Genomic DNA, 17,805 nt, shown 5'->3' on the forward strand with positions numbered 1-17,805 from the left:
TACTGGGGATTGAATTCAAGGGCCTTGTGTTTAACAAGCACCCTACCACTTGAGCCATGCCATCATCCCTTTTGCTTTTGCTTTTGTTTTTCCAGTAGGGTCACCAGTTAACTTTGCCTGGGCTGGCTTGAAACAGAGTTACCTTCACCTTCTGAGTAGCTAGCTGGGACCACAGGATTGGATCACCATAGCCAGTTTGTTTTGGAGATAGTGTCTCAGTAACTTTTGCCCAGGCTGACCTGACCAGTGATCCTCCTGTCATTACCTTGGGAATAGCTGGGATTACAGGTATATGCCACCACTCCCTGCTTATTTTGTTTTGTGCAGTGTGGGAACTGTACCCTGGGCCTACCACGTTAAGCAAGTGCTGTACCACACTGAGCTAAGTCCCAGCCCTTAAGGCATATATGGATTTGAATAAGTATCTAATAAAACCCCCCAAAATGGATGTTTTAAGGAATATATATCCAAATTAAAGATTTAAAAAATCATTTGACTTGTTTGCAATACTGTTTATATAGAAATAAAATCATACAAAAATATTTAAAGTGCTTTAATTTTAAAAGAACAAAATATATAAATTCCATTTATTCATAAGTAGAAAACTATAAATATATCTTAAAACTAGAGACTTCTAGTTATAACATGCATTTCAAAATAGTAGATTTGGGTGAGGTTTCAAAAGTCCTCCCACTTCATTTTCTTTGTCTATAAATGAGAGATTATCATAATTATCATAGCTACCAACTGCATCCAGGGCCTCCCTGGCTAATTTCCAGAACCCCCAGCAGGAACCTGAAGAGAAACTAGGAAATTGGTGAGATGTCCACATCCATTCTCCAGCCCATTGTACACTGCTGCAATCTTGTAATGGAGTTCTGTCGTGCTTTTTCTTCTGCTCTGCTAACATGTGTTCCACTTCACCAGCACTGGGTTGTAAGAAGGGAGCCATCCCATAACACAAACAGCGCTTAAATGTTTACTTATACTAACTCATTTCATCTGCACACAAAGTTGTGAGGTAGGGACCTCATGGTTAACCACCCTCCCATACTGTCTCTCATAATACTATAGCTTAAAAATAATTTATAGCTCATCAAGATTTAATGTAGAAATACAAAGTGCTTAGAATTACATCTGGCTCATAAAAACATTCAGTCAATGCTAGCTAGTTATCTTCTTATAGCTTCTGTTCCTTTTCTTGACAGAGCAATGATGACCCACAGACGTTTAGTTGAGGGATCACAAACTGATCCACCTCAGTCCTTTTCTCATTGACCTGGGCACAGCATCTATGCACTTGCACAACCTGATTCATGACATGGGCTCAGAAATATCACAGAGCTAACGAGAGTAAAATGCACATTCTGTTTTATATAAGCAGAGCAAAAACTGGTGGACATTCAGAACATACTCAAGAACTTCCATCTCCCTTTTCAGAGACCTATTTTATAGTACTCACTGAAGACATGTGACAGCTCCAGCCTGCTTAAAATCAGAATTCTCATCCCTGGAGAATATGAGTTGATTTCTTCTCTCTTTGCCCAGCACCGTACCTGGCACAAAGCAGGGACTTGTATGTTCTCTAAATTGAATCCCAGAGTCACCAAATGCCACATAGGTCATTGAGAACTGTACAGCAGAAATAATAAAAACCCAACCCAAAGCTTTAGATTTATCTTCATAAATCTAGCTGAGATTGACTTATTACTGAAATCAGATGGAATGGGTTCAGTTCATTACCACCTGTTGATTTCAACCCTGAACTGTTTTCTCCTTTTACATTTCGATTTTCCTTGTTATTAAGAATAAATTTGCCTTGGTCGCTGGGGTTGTAGATTTGAACTTGGCTTCTTACATATAAAGAAGACTGGACAACGGGGGAACCTTATGCTTCGAATGTCTGCCACTCGAAGGCGGACGTAACACTTATTTTGAATTTAAAACAAACTCATAATCATGCCCGCAAGCCCACGCATCCTCATCCCCGCACAGTGAGTGCAGGAGAAGCATGAGGTCACGCTTATGTTACCTACCAGGTAACGGGATTAGGCAGGGAACTCCTTTGGGACGTCCACTCTGGGACTGAGAGGTAAACATGGCTTCTGGCTCGCGGGTCTGGGTGACTCCCTTCCTACAATCCCGCGTGGCGGAAGTGGGACATGCTTTGGCAGAGGGGTAGGGAAAGCACGAAGGAGCAGCATGGACCAAGGGGTGATTGTGGATGTCTGGCCAATTTCCTCGCCTGTGTGCAGGTTGCTTCCCTGGCCAGGGCTACTGGAAGCAAGCCAGGGAGGACCTGTTTGCGAAACCCCAACGCGGCAAATTGCAGACCTAGTTCTGTGCCCTTATAAAGAACCCCTCTCCCTAAGAGCTTCCTCCACCCCAAGCAGGGGCGGGACCCGCTAGGCATCCTGATCTAGCGGCCTCCGGAAGTCGAAAGGGCCTTTTGGACACCCGCCTAAGAACCTGAAACAACCAGGCCACTGTACCTAAAACTGACTGTGGTCAAGTCACCTGAGTTTTGAAGAACCCACACGCCGGGCACACGCCCCTTGGACGTTCATTTTAATCCGAAATCCGTACATTTCCGAAAAGCTGATTTAAATGACAAGCCTCAGTAAACCTCCGCTCTGGTTCCAGCATTGCTTCTCCCTCCGATCTCTCCGCCCCCGCAACCGGTCCCACACCAAAGGAAAACGCCTATTCCTGGTCCGAGGCTGCCAATCTTGCAGGACAGCAGCCAAAGGTCACCAGGGCCAGGGGCTCTCCACCAGGCTCCGTCACGCCCCCGGGCCAGGTTGGCAGCGCCCGGATCGCAGCCCAACACCCATACCTTTCCCGATAACTTCCAGCAGCTCCTTTTCCTCCTGGGTCAGCTCGCCTTTCTTTATGTGAACCATTCCTCCCGCCAGCTTGAAGGTTATTCTTTTTTTGGAAGTGTTAAAAAAAGAGAGAGAGAAAAGATGTGTCTGTGTTTTAAAAGCCAGCTACAATGTAGCAATTTGAGTCCAGGATATAGTGTAGCAAACCACGGAAGCGCTCCACTTCTCTGCTAGCTCCGGCGGGCTGGCGGGCTGGGGGCGAGCTCCGGCGAGCCGGGCGGGCGGTCTCTGCCGGCCCAGCTGTAGACTCCGCCCCCCGCACGTCATTGGTCGGGCCGGGAGGAGGAGCTGCAAAAGGCGGCAGCATGAGACTACAATTGGAGCAGCCTAGAACGGAAAAACCAAATGGAGAAAAGTGGAGGGGAGAATTAAATCCTCTTACATGTTTCCGATTCCACCCCATCCTATCCGATTCAGATATTTTGGGACACATAATAGTCACAACTATTAGCATGTACTTCACTGTCCGACAATTGCTTCCTTGGGACGTGCAGAGGTCTCCGGCTCGCGATATACGTTCCCTATAACCCTGGGAATGGCGCAGTCCGGAAGGGAGGCGGGGTGGGAGGAGGGGGCGGAGCAGAAGGCGGAGCTACGCCGGGCTCCGTGTGTCTATGTCAATGTGTCTGTCCTTCACTCCTCCATTGTCTGCCGCCGCCACTGCCGCCGCTGCCACTGCCGCTGCAGGAACCGCCGCAGCCTCCAGCCTCGCGCGTCGTCGCTACCTCCTCGGACAGGTAAGAAGCAACCCAGATAGGGCAGGGGGAGTCCGGGTGTTGGGTTAGCCGTGACCGTCGCCCCGCCGGGGTGCTTCTACCCCGGCCAGAGCTGGCGGGGAGGAAGCATGTGCCTCCTGGGGCGGCTGCCTGCCTCTCGGTGGAGAAGCCCCGCTGCACACCCATCACCCCCATATATTCCATCTATCAGTGCCCCACAGTGAAGACCCCCGCCTCGCCACGTTTAGCCACCCCGGGAGACCCTAGGACCGAGAGCGGGCGGGGGCTGGCCACGCGGTGGGAAGTGGCGGGTGCACATGGTCGGGTGCGTGGCACCGCCAGATGCGGGCCCCGGGAGGCCCGCGGTGAGGCTTTGAGTGAAGGTGAGCAGGAGAGCACCCCATCGCCAGCGAGGTGAACGCGTGATGAACCGAGACTCGGAGAAGGTACTTTTCTTTTGGCAAGCCTCATCCTCCCCACTACTTGTCATCTCCTCTGCAAGCCGTAGATGAGAACCGGACCTGATCGCCCTGTGGTGCCTGTTAAGGATGTTTGGAAGCAATTTACACTTGAACTAATACTTCGTTTATGGAAGACAGCCTGGGGGAGAGGGGAAGGAAGGGCCTCTTCGCTTTCCTAGAGTTCCCAGTCTCTTTGTAACTCAGATCTTGAGGGATTTATGGAAATCGGGAGGGGAAGGTGGAAAGGATGGAGATTAAATTGCATTGCTGTCTCTATATATAGCCTTAGATTACCCTCTTAATCCAGTCTTCATTCAACTGTGATTCGTAATCTCGAGCTTCGGCCATAGGTAGATAGGGGGTAAAATAGAAGTGTGTACCCTCCTGTAGCTCAGATACTAGACCTGCTTGCCAAAACATGTAGTCAGTCATTCCTCCAAGGTGCATATCCATAGCGTATTTACAGCATCAGTGAAAGCGTCTTCAGAAATTATTGTTTATAGTTTTACTGTCATTTCTCTGCAGACTAATGTCTGTACATTTCTCTACAGACTAATGTTTCTCTCAAGACCCATCTGTGTCAAACAGATCTGAATAATTGTGTAACTGGTTTTTGTTAAACATCCGCAGAACCACTCTTTCTTCACCACAGTGCCATATACAAAGTGAAATGCATTTTCCTCCAGCCCTCCACCTTCATTTTGCACAAAACATTTACTAACACTTCTGAAATTCAGGGAGTGTGTTCATTGTTATTTTTTTGCCTTGAACAAAAATCTCTCCTAAACTCCAGCTCCCCATCCCCCACCCCAGCTTCAGCTTTGGAAGGGGGGTTGCAGTTCTGAGCCAGAACATCTCACATGAAAATGGTTTGAAATTATTCATCTCAGTGTATAACAAAGAAACTTTTGTTTGGCGATGCCTTAATAATGATGAGGCTGTTCAAACAAGTAGTAGGGCTTTTGAGAGTGACCAGTATTTTGTAACACTTAGAATGCTGTTACTGCCACAGTTAACAATTGATTTATAACACCTCATCCAAAAGGAACCCACAAATTTAAGAAAGGGCTTGCAAAGTAACCTCGACATCAAGTTCACCCGCAAGAGAATTTAACATCTCACCAGCAGATGCATAGGCAGAATTGGGTACTTCACTGCCATTATTTCCATCTCTCATGCTAAATCTGGGCCATGGTTACTTGAAGGTCACACCTGTTTGTCTCACTGTTGTTGTCAGTTCCTCAAGAATAGCAGCTTATTATTTATTTTCTTGGTGGTTTATTGACACCTGGTTGGTATTTAGTTCTTTGTGAATGCATGACTTCCATCGATTTAGAGTCAGTGACTCTTAAGGACGAAGACAAACTAACATCCACCTAGAAATGCAGGCAAACCATATGTTCAGTTTAAATTTCTAGAAAAAATTCCTACTAGTGTTCTTCACAGGGGTTACATTAATAGTTCTGTGCAATGTAAACATTTAGTGTGGGAATAAGATTAACTATTAAGCTTATTAAAATGTATTCACATCAAAGAAGTCTATTGATAACAAAACAGCTCATCATATTGAGTATTTAGTCTATTCCAGATTTTCTACCAGATGCTTTGCACAGGATTATTTTAATCATTGTTATAATAACCCAGGAATTAGCCAATATTATCCTCATTCGTTAAAATAAGAAAACAAAAAGCAAGGGAAGTTAATTTGTGCAGTCACATAGTTAGGAGGTGTCAAAGCTGGAGTTACAAAATAGATTTTTTTAATCTGTCTCTAAAACCTTTTCACTATTCTCCCTGTGCCTGGCAATAAGGGAGAAATTATACATTCATTTGACTACCTAATATATAATACAGCCCTGTGCCTCAGCATGCCAAAAGCACAAAAGTCTCCCTTTTTCCCCAGTCTCTTCTCTATTATCCACTGCCAATGGGATCTTTATATATTTGCAGCATATGTGTATTATTTCTATTTTTTTACAGAAATGGGAACATACTAATACACTGTTGTATAATAGAATTTGTACCATGCATTCTTCTATCTCTTTCTTCACCTTTTAAAAAGTAATCGTTTCTGGAAGGTGTAACTCAAGTGCTACTTTGCAAGCATGAAGCCCTGAGTTCAAACCCCAGTCCCACCAAAAAAAAAAAAAAAATCATTTCTGGGATGTCTGAAATATTCTTGTATGTGTCCTGTCACTTTTTTCTACTCCTACTTCTTTAGATCTCTCCTGGCCTATTGCCAAGGATTCCTAAGTAGCTCACTATCCCTATCAGCCTATTTCAAGGAACTCTAAAAACTAAGCATCCCAGTGTTAAGTCTCCCCTGGCCACAGAATAAGACTCCAACTTGTGGTCCCAGCAGGCATTTCCAGTCAGCCGTCCCCTCCCACACATTGTGCCCTAAGGTCACCACACTCCTGGTTCCCTAACCTGCCAGTAATTTCCACCCCTTTGTTCCTGATTTCTCTTCCTGGAATGACCTTCCTTTCCTTTTCACCCAGTCTCTCCTTCCCAGCTCTGATGAATGTACTCATCTTTCAACATTCTACTTAACTAGAATGTTTTCCTTCAGCTTTCATGCTCACTTCTCCCACCCTGTTCAGTGAGAGGAGTACAGACACTAGTAAACATATTCATTCATGTGTCTCCGCAAGGTAAGCAAAATGTTTGCACAGGGTGATACTGGCATGAAGCATAGTTGTTGGCACCCTCAAATTCATTCCTTCCTTATGGACCCCAGCCACCTGTTGCACCCTCCACTTAGTTATCATCATTACTTCAGGATCTGGATCCCGTGAAAATACATAAAACAAGGACCTTCCTCATCACATTTGATTATGGTGTGCTTTTAATTTTGCTTTTTTCCATTTGAGTCTTTTCTCATTTGAGACTATAAATTAACTAGGCTTAATTTATTTCTGTTGCTCAAGGTATAACCCAGTATCTTGCACCTAGTGTTTGTTCAGTACATGCTGAGTTGAATTCATTTGATCTCTAAGTTATTTTAGGTGGATTTGTTTCCCAAGTTGACTAATCCTTTCTGGCAATGTGAGGTGATGTGGCAGAGGCAAGCCTAACCACATCCAGGGGCAGAAGGTCTTTAAATGTTTTGAGTTTCAAGTTTCTTGACATTCTAATGAGTGCTATCAACGAAGAACAAAAATGTTCATATGCCACATGTTAGAAATTAGGCATGCTATTCCTGGATTTCTGTATCTATCTACTTCAGGAGAGCACTGTCTACTTTTTTATTGCAGGGTTTTAAAGTTCATTTTTTGAGTTTTGAGTATTATATATTTCAGAGAACTGTGTTCCTTGACATTTGACTTTGACTTATACTAGATATATTCCTTGACTGACAGGATGCTTGATGATATTAAGGAATCTTATTTTCTTTGATGTTTGAAGATGGTTATAGTTTCAAAATATCCCTGATCCTTCAGAGATATAGTTTCAAACTGAAGTAGTTCTGAACTACTTAAGAATGATATGACATCTGAGATTTGCTGTAATATAATTCTGTGACATTAGGGGTGGGACTGAGTGAGAATATAAAACAGACAAAATTGTGTTATTTATTAGTGACTAAAACTGAATGGTAGCTTCATTTTACTGTTCTGTCTACTTTTGGATATGTTTGAAATTTTCCATATATTTGGAATTTCACATAATGAAGGGTTTTGTTGTTTGTTTTTTGTTGTTTGTTTGGTGATGCTGGGAATCAAACCCAGGCAGTGCACATGCTAGGCAGATGCTTTACCACTGAGCTACATTTCCAGCCCTATAAAATCAAAATTAGGAAGCATTACAGCCCCTACAAGTTATTTTTTTTTCCTGTTTTATACAACGTAAGAAAAATATGCATACAAATGTTCTTTCTTTGTACTTGGAGGTTAGCTTATGCAATTATTCATTTAAACTGTAAAACAGTTTCAACCAAAGTTTGAGAAGTACCATCTTGTGAACAGTGCATTTTCATAAACACATCACATCACATTTTAACTTCTCAGCACAACTAGAAGGTAGGTGGCATTACTCACTGCTTGTTTCACGGGCTTATGAATATCTTTCTGGCAGTTAATCTCCAACTTTTTTGGAAACTGACAGTAATTTGCAGATAAGACTGAAGAAAGGGTGCTGAGAAAATCAAGATGCGAATGCCGTTTAGGTACTGATTTTCCTCCCTGCCTCAGAAGACTACTCAAAAGGCATTCTCAAAAAGAAGTATAGAACTGTTGTGAGTGTCAGCATTGTTAGGTAAAGAGTATTAATTGAGGAAAATCAGGACCAGAGTTGGGACAGGGTGTGCCAGGTAGATTCTTACTCAGGGTTTGCTCAACTGAATGCTTATCTAGATACCTGCTTTCTGATTCCTGTAGCTTAGATTATAGCTTGTGTTTCTTGATGTTTAAATTTCTTTTGCAGGCTATAGTTGTGGCTTAATGGTAGAGCACTTGCCTAGCATTTGAGAAGCCCTAAATTTGATGTCCAGCACCAACCCCCGCCAAAAAAATTCTTTTATATTTTGGATGGATTAAATATTATTTGAACATGTCTCACCAGACTTTGTGTAAAGGGTTTTTAGAGAACATTAAATAAATATAATAATACCAATATCAGTAGGTTAGACACAAGATGCTTTCCAGTCTTAGTGCTCTCTGATGTTCAAATATTGAGGTAACAGATCTTCCCAGCAACTATCTTTTGGGCAGTTAGGTACCACATGGAATGATTGGCTTGTTCTAAATTTGACATGTGTTGAGTTAAACATGCTATAACCATATTTGTAAACTGTCTGCTATGAAAATAAAAGCTAAGGCAGCTCATTGAATGAACTGTTCTTTGTTAAATGCCAAGAAGACAGTATTCTCATTATGTTCTTTAATGATTTTTAGCATTAGGTGTTTTCTTTGATTTTTGTCTATTTTTGTCAAGAACAAAGAAAAAATATCATGATGATATAAATAAAAAATAATGGTCCACAGTAATATCAAGGATAGTGTAATCCTTTGACTATTATTACTTCTCTTAATTATGGAAATATTAATGTTTTAGTAGGAATACAATGATAAATTTGTATAAGATGGAAAAATGTAGCTTAATTTTTTATATTTCAACTTAGTTTTATGTTAAATGAGGACTTTTAAAAAAAAAATTGTTACCTGGGTGCTGGTGACTCATGCCTGTAATCCTAGCTACTCAGGAGGCAGAGGTCAGGAGGATCATGGTTCAAAGCCATCCCTGGGCAAAGAGTTCCACCAAGACCCTATCTCAAGAAAACTCATCACAAAGAAGGGCATGCAGAGTGACTTAAGTGGTAAGAGCACCTGCCTAGAAACTGTGAGACCCTGAGTTCAAATCCCAAGTGCTGCAAATAATAATAATTGCTAGATGTACAGTTATTTTTGAGAACATCCAAATAAATCTCAACAAAAGCCCTGAGGTATAAGGGAGCACTTAACACTGTAGAGAAAGTATCATGAGCTATCATGGGATGAACAGTTTTATAAGTCTACTGTCATGCTTTCTTTTTATATAATTATATGAAGAATTTTAATGCTTTTAAACTAATCTGAACAGCTTCCTAGATGTATTGTCATTTCTAAATAAATAAAAGGCATGAATGTTTTTCTTAGTCTATGAGGTAATAGAATGGGGCTATTGTAAACAGGAAAGAGAACCCCAAGTTGATGGGGCAGAGGAAACTGCTGGCTAGAGGAAAAGGATGTAGCATTGGTGCTTGGCAGTATGAAGATTGTGTTTTTGTTCAAGTTGAGCCCCTGCAGGAAACAATTTGAAAATGATATCCTATAGTGTTACAGCAATCATGGTGCCATAAATTTACTAATACTTACATGTCCCTAAGAGACAGTATTTTAGTTAAATCCCCTGTATAAAGATAAGTGGTTATTTTCCTTAATAGAACTTTATGGAGAACTACTTGGCATTTTGGAGGTAACATATGCTAATTCAATTTATCCAAGTGCTGAACTAGACTTTAAATTAATATTTATGTTCTACTCTATGTAATTCTAAACTATAAAATCTATGAGGCAAATAATGAAAAAGCTGCCTTCAGGAATCATATAAATAACTTTCTGAGACATTGCAACAACTTGGCTCTTTGGAAAGTGCACCGACTCTAGCATCTATGTGAGCTCAGGATGGGTAGTAAAATGAAGTATATGACCTCAGCCAAGTGCTTTTGACATCCCTGAACTTTATCTGAGGGTTAACTGAGAGCCTGGGTATAGATCCATGGCTTTCAAAGTGTTACATTCCTCATGGATGTCAATTCTAAGTTAAAATGTAAAAAGCATACAATTGCTAAAGCATTAATGAACACAACTGCAGCTCCAGTGCATGAGATCTATATTCTGACATGCTGAAGATCACCAGTGTGATTTTGTGCCTTCTTGCGGACATTTTGTTTTTGCTGTTGTTAGTGGCTTGAGGCAAAGCTCCTCTGCTTTAAAGTGAGCATCATAAAACTTGCCTGATCTGGATTTGGCTGGTATCCTATCAAGCTAGTACCTGGTAGCTTTGACAAACAAATAAGTGAATGAATAATTCTTTATGTATTTGAATCATGTTAAAAAGTGTGATTTTGAGAGTTTTTAGCACTAAACTAGTCTTTTTTTTCTTTTTAAATTTGATTTTGTATAATCTACTTATATAAAATCATTTCAGAGAATACAGTACCATATCATTGATGTGTGTGCCTAATTAAGTAGCAAGGATTTGGCATTTCTATGCAGTTCACCTTCTCATTGTTGATAGGCATATGTGCATGTGCTTAATGTGTGTGGGGGGGTCTTCAAATAGTCTCACCTGTTAGATGCATGAGCTCATGCCCCTTCTGGGAGGATGGGGCAGGAGTTTCTTGGTTGAGAGAACTCATAAGTGAGCAAATCTTTGGACTCTTGCCCACCACCATTGTTGAACTTCCTGAGTTTCATCACCATGTTTTTTTTAATTCTCCCACTGGTTGCCAGTCTAGGACATTATTTTTTCCAAAAGATTCTATTTTCCTTTCCTCCTGGATTAAAACTCTGAAGAGAAGAATTACACTCACCACTCTTATAATTACTTATCTTCTGACTTATTGTGTAAACCAAGATTAGCATTTTACAGTAACTTTAGAAAAGACCATAGAATGGATTTTATTTTTTTTCTGTATGTATGCACTTCTCAAAGAATGATTTCTCAGTCATTTTTAAAGGAATTATTTTCTTTACAACAGGTGGTTTTATTTTACTCTGCTATCAAATAATTGAGTGGTATGCATTATTTTTAATGAAATCATGACCATACAGTAATAATAACCTGCATAATGGGTGGAATATACCCAGCTCTTAGATACCGTCCTTCCAAATCATCACCTTGTGAGGCCATATATTTACTTTGATGAATCTTCAGTCAATCAGTACACATTTTTGAAAAAGTTTTTGAAGAGTATGAATTGCCTTTGAAGGCCACAAATGGAAATCAGGTTTGTTGCTTCATTGTCACCCTGCACTTGGACTAAAGTACTATTATTGCTCAGCTTCATATCTACTCATTTCTTTTCAATATTGCATTATAAATGCATAAAAAGGACATGTGTAAGGAGATGTGTTATAGTTGAATGCTGAATTAGACCTACCTCTTAGCTTCAAATGGCACACTTTTTTCAACAGATTGGTCTCTGAGTTATCTCTGAAGATTTCCTCAAATTAAACCCTCCATCAAACAATTGACATTTTTCATCATTGAGGATAATCAAAAGAATGTCTTGTAGACCTTAAAAAGGGACAATTCAGAAATTAATTAATTCTATTAATTAAAAGGAGTTTTACAGTGTTTCTTTTAAGGAGAAATGTTACTTTAATGAGTAAATTCTGGGTTATGTGTTTTTTAATCAAATTATAACATTTTATACTGAGATGTATATGGCTTTGATAAATTTTTTAAACTCGGGGCTTCAGGCTTGTTAGGCAAGTGCTTTACCAGTTAAGCCACACTTCCAGCCCTTTTTATGAGCCTTGGTTATTTTCCAGACAGGTTGTGTTTTTGCCCAGGAAGGCCTTGGACTCAATCCTTCTACTTACACCTCCTCATAGATGAGATTGCAGTGGTGAACCACCATGCCTGGATTGTTGAGATTAGATCACACCCACTAGCCTTGAACAGTGATCCTCCCAAGTAGCGGGGATTACAGACTTGTACTACCATGGCTGACCAAAAATATTTTCATAATATGAAGAAAAACAGTGAGCGGTATTAAAATGTAATCTTTCTCATCCAGGAATCATGACTTTTCCTTTAGGTATTTATTTTCAATTAGCAGAGGCTAGACATTCTTTAAAGTTTCATGTCTTATTTACACACACAGACACACACACACACTTTTTTCTCCACTGATGACTTGATTCTTTTCATAAAGGCAATCTTTAATAATCAGTTTCATCTTTTATAGTTTTATATCTTTCCTCAATCAGGACTGAACTGTGCAAAAATATTTCTATGGCAAGAATGTTACAGGTACTGCAGAGTGTGGTTAAGCAATTCATAGCTCACTTATGTCAAGAATTTGGGTAGTCTAGATTTGCATCAGGATGAAGAATCTTCTATTCTCACATACAATAAGGGCATTTAATATTTTCTTCTTATATAAGGACAAATACCAGAAAAGAGATTAACCAAAGTATTTATCGTAAACATCTTCAGAGCAAGAGCTAATTTGTTTCTTCCTGGGCTGTGTCCTCAACACAGTTGAGCTGTTTCCTACTTTACTGCTGAGCAAATTCTGAGGGGTTTGGCAGGTTATGTTGTCTCTCTCTCTGTGGTGAACTTTATTTCTAAGCAATCAGAGAAGATACAAAATCCTCAGGGAGTTCAGCTTCATAGGCTTTGTCAGATCCCTAAATCATTCCTCCTTCCACACTTCATTCCCTAAAATACCTGTGGCTTCCTGTGTTTGCCTTTATCCCAGGGCTCCATGTATATATAGTCATTTTTATTTCTGAATGATATGAGAGTGAGTTGTATATGCTTCATGCTTTTATCTCTTACTTCCTTGTGTAGTTCCTGGGAATAAGATACTTTTCTTAAGAAGCATGGTGCATTAATAAAATTCAGTGGATTTAATGTAGATTCCATACTGGTTAATTATGTCTTTTTGGTTTTTCTTTAATATGAAATAGTTCTTTCATGTTTGTTTTTTATCAACATTGCCATTTTGAAGAATACAAGCCAGTTGTTTTGGATAATGTTCCTAGATACCCATTTGTTTCTTCTTTTTTTCAATTTTTAGTTTTATTTTTGAATGATCGTACATTAATAATGCAAGGGGATTTCATTGTGATAATTTCATACATGTGTATGGTGTACCTTGAACAAGTTCACCCCCTCCGTGATATTTCCATTCCCCCCTCTCAGTATTTGATGAGTTTCATTATGCTGTCTTCACATGTGTATATGCAGATTACTTTCATCCTCTTCATCCCTCATGATTCTTTCTTTTCCCTCTCCCTACCTTGTTTCTTCATTATATTTACATCATGCATTTTAGTCTAGACTACCACATGAGCAATATCCTGTCTTAGTGTAAATCCTCTGAAGATAAGTGACTATCCATTGTCCCTTCATTAAGGTGCTATTTGTTTCTTCAATGTGTAGTTACTATTTTTCCTTTTGTAAGTCATGTGAAGATTTCAAGGCTATGTAAATATCCTGCCATTCCTTTGGAATTAGTTTAAACTTCATAAAAGATTAAAGTTTTTCACTTACAATTTCAGAATTGAAAAAGTGATCTATATATTATAGAAAATCTAGAGAAGTATAGATAAGAGGAATTAAGTGTACCCTTGAGTCCACTATTCACTGAGAGCTAGTATACAGAATTTTGCATTTTACTTTACTTCACATATCGTTTTCTCCAACTCACAGAAATTAGACAATTTCATTTTTTCACTAATGTATTACATTTTAAAATTCCTCTTTTCTATTGTCTTTTTGTTCCTATTCATTATTGCAACATTATAAAGGAAGAAAAGTGTATATGCGGGTGCTCAGCTTCCTCTTTTTCTGCTTGTCTCCCTATATCTCATTTTTTCTGTCCTCCACCCTTCCCCTGGATATCATATGATATAAAGCAATCAATGTAGAAATAAATCTTAATATCAGAGTCTGATGGAAACATTTATTTTGTACAGTCTTGATTGTACTTTTGCATTTAGATTCATTTTTTTCTATAATTTGACTTCAGTATTTGGCATATATAAACAAGTCATTCAGTGAAGTGTCAGCTGAGTTACTGCTCTGCTGTGGTTAGTCCTGTGTGTGACAGTTCCAGCTCTTTAGAGCAGAAACTGACTCTGGTTTTGCTCACCTCTCTTGCCTCTTAAGTGTAGGGTTTTTCAACCTTAGCACCACTGAAATTTTGGACTACATAATCCTGTGTGGAGGACTTCCCTGTGCACTGTAGGCTTTAGGATGTTTAGCAGCGTGCCTCTCACATGCCTAGAAGCCCAAAAATGGAGGCCAAAATGCCTCCACACATTGCCATATACCCTCTAGCAGGCAACATAACCAGCTATCCCTAGGTAAAACTACTGTTCCATCAGAATGTCTTACACATGCTAGGCACCCCAAGATACTTGATGCATTAATTATGTTTGAATTACAGCTAGACATTTAATCAGTAGGAATTTCCTTATTTTGTGACATCGTCTCACTTTTCAATATTTACAACTTTCAAATGTTATAAAAATGGAATTGTTACCACAATTATGTTATCACATAGATAAAATACCCTGAGAAACTATACTTGAGGAATATGTTATCTAAAAGGCAAATTATGCAACAATGTAGGTTTGGGTCTTTCCAAGTATTGAGAAACAGAAGAGCAATGTCAGCAAGATGAGAACATCTGAAGATTTATGGTTCAATCAGTTTGGGGGTGGAAAGAGGAATGTGGTAGTGATTTCATATGGGGAAGGTGTAAGGACTCAAGTGACATGGGCACCATAGGGAGCCTCTTAGCAATTACATGAAGTAGAGAGCATGAGTTATTGGTGAGTGAAAGGAATTTAGGAGTTAGTTTACACTTCTTGAAAGTTTTTGAAAATACCTTCATTGATATAAAATAAATGACACACATTTGTCTTGATTTGTTTCTATAAAGAGATTATACATAGATACTGATGGATTTTTTGGAGAGTTTTATTTAAAATGAAACAAAAAGTCATTAATCAGGATATATGTATAGTAATACATTTAAGGTAGGAGATAGTTTTGGAAACACAGAAATGAAAACATTATTATGGGACTTTTATGTTGTCTTATGGAAGGGAGATTTACCTTAATATAATTAATTCTTGGTTCTTATTTTTTACAACGCAATTCTCTCTGGCTTAGATAATCCCTTCCTTATAAAGTAGTTACTTAGCACAACTTAAAAATCCACCATTAATTTTCTCAGCTGAAAAATATGTTCATAAATTTTTGAGAAGAAATTATTAAATTTCATACTTTCTGAGAGACATTTTTGTTCTTTTATGTTAATACGAATTGGAATGAAAGCGGACATGAATATGTAACAGCAGTATTTTGTATTGAAGAAAGAATGTTGGGTTTTATTTTAAAACACTTTTGTAACTAGACTCTGTTATATGAAATTTTAATCTTTTCTGATACTACAACTTAAAGAATTTGTTAGAATATTTATTTAAGTTTTACAGAGGTTGGGTGACTTTCAAGTATGAAAATGTTTGTACTTACAAGATCATGATAAGTACATTAAACAAGCTAATGTTACTCTGGGCAACAAATTATATAGTATTATTATAGGCATACATTTAGTTGATTGCTTTAGTGTTAAGAATTTAGATGTTTAGAGCCAATTTAATTATTTTTGTTTCTTAGAGAACTTTGCTAAAATGTTATCAGTGCAGAAGTTTCCTGGATCTGACATGTGCTGTAAAGGATTTTATGATGCTTATTCTTGCAGTTTTAGCTTTAATGGAAAGGAGAATCATATATAATTATGGGTAATTTTTAGTTCTTTGTATGGTAAATTACCTCACTCATTTAGGATCTGGAATAAAAGATTATTCCTGAAGCTTGCTACCAGACACAAAGTACTTTATGAGAATGGCTTAGTTTTACAGAGCTTTTGTGTTGGTTTTATTCTGTCTTTTGAGACACTTTCTACTTTGGAGGTGATGTTGCAGCCCTATGCTTTTTAGACCATAAAGTCCTTGTAAGCAGTATTGACTGAACACAGAGGTTTCTTTGAAGTCTGGTACTGTTTCTTTTCTTGCTTACTAGAGCCACGTGCTTTGAAATTTGGGCAAAAGGATCCTCAGAGCTACTTTATTTAAAAATATTAATTAAAAATTCCCATTTGGGGATGTATTTTTATCTTTTTGTCACATTTAAATGTTTGGGGCCATAAAGATCATGTTAGAACTGCACTGCAGCCATTAGTCACCTTGACTATTTAAATTTTAATTTTAATTAACAAAATGAAATAAAATTAAAGTCATTCTAACACAATTCGTGAACTCAATGCCAAATGTGTTTACTAGCTGCCGTATTAGTGTATTGAACAGTTCCATCATCACAGACAGTTCTGTTGGCTACATTGTTCTAGAATAGAGGTTCACAAACTGATTTGGGGACCCAATCAGGTCCACTCCCTGTTCTGTTAGTAAAGCTTTAGTTGAACACGGCCATGACCATTTATTTGCATATAGTCTATAACTGCTTTCAGACTGTAACAGCAGAATTGAGTATTTGGAATAGAAACCATGTATCCCACAGAGCCTAAAATATTTTCTTTTTATCCTGTTACAGAGAAATCTTGTGATCCCCCTCTAGAGCATATACATTCATAGGGTTGAAGTTGTTTGAATAGCATAATTATTTTGTGCGTAGCAAAATAATTGGTAGTGTAAATAATGGTAGTGTAAACATGCCACATAAGCCAGGTTATCATAGTTCAAATATGAGCTAAACCAAAAGAGCAGTCAGAGTTAGAATAAAAGATCAAACCTTTGTATTACTAGATGGCCACTCCCTTGTAGTAATAACTGGAAAATTAAGGCTTTCTCTGCTACGTCAGCTCCTTGACTTCTCAGTTTAATGGAGAGAATTTAAAAAACATGACTGGAAAGTCAACATCCAAGCTGTCAATCCACTTAGGGTGGGCTGGGCACTAGCAGGATCAGTGCCATAAGTCCCGGCTGGATGGTTGGCCCACTATCATACCTGGGGCCAGGGCCTGGTTGTAGAACTATTTTGTTTACTATTTTATATTTACATAGTAATTTTGAGACAAGATCTTGCTGTATAGCCCAGGCTGGCATGGAACTCATGATCCTCCTGCCTCTACCTTTAGAGTGCTGGGATTACAGGTATACACCACCATGCCTGGCTGGCTACATCAAAATTTTGATACTGTTTAAAACCAGAGCCATTCCACTTTGGAGGAACAGCCGATTATGTTGTCACTGTTTGTCTGTTTTATAAGTTTTTTGTTGTTGTTGTTTCATTTTGTTTTAGAATGGATGCCAAATCATAATGCATAGATTATACCCCAGGTGAACTTACCTTTTGAGGATTCTGTAAACTCTGATTTTTTTTTTTAATTTAAAGTACAATCCAATGTACTTTGGCCTAATAGAGTATTCTTTGTTACTGTTCCTTTGCTCCTTTGTTATCTTCTTAGGTTTCAGCTAGCTCAGTTTTTTATTCAAA

The 17,805-nt window shown here is 38.9% G+C and overlaps 2 protein-coding genes across 3 annotated transcripts in view; one reads left to right on the forward strand and one right to left on the reverse strand.

Annotated features, from left to right (window-relative positions):
* Ankmy2 (ankyrin repeat and MYND domain containing 2) overlaps positions 1 to 3,119 on the reverse strand; it is a 34,410-nt gene extending 31,291 nt beyond the window's left edge. The window contains exon 1 of one of the 2 annotated variants that reach the window (XM_020183001.2): positions 2,837 to 3,119. In XM_020183001.2, coding sequence (XP_020038590.1) covers positions 2,837 to 2,903 — 67 coding nt within the window. In that variant the 5' untranslated portion in view covers positions 2,904 to 3,119. Of the gene's footprint in view, positions 1 to 1,462; positions 1,692 to 2,836 lie in introns of those variants that run through there. The other variant, XM_074065079.1, reaches the window with a different exon arrangement.
* Positions 3,120 to 3,472: 353 nt separating this feature from the next.
* Bzw2 (basic leucine zipper and W2 domains 2) overlaps positions 3,473 to 17,805 on the forward strand; it is a 50,677-nt gene continuing 36,344 nt past the window's right edge. The window contains exon 1 of the mRNA XM_074065083.1: positions 3,473 to 3,622. The gene's annotated coding sequence lies outside the window, so the exon portion shown is untranslated. The remainder of the gene's footprint in view (positions 3,623 to 17,805) is intronic.

The sequence above is a fragment of the Castor canadensis genome, chromosome 2 (assembly GCF_047511655.1).
Source record: "Castor canadensis chromosome 2, mCasCan1.hap1v2, whole genome shotgun sequence".
Taxonomy (NCBI): domain Eukaryota; kingdom Metazoa; phylum Chordata; class Mammalia; order Rodentia; family Castoridae; genus Castor; species Castor canadensis.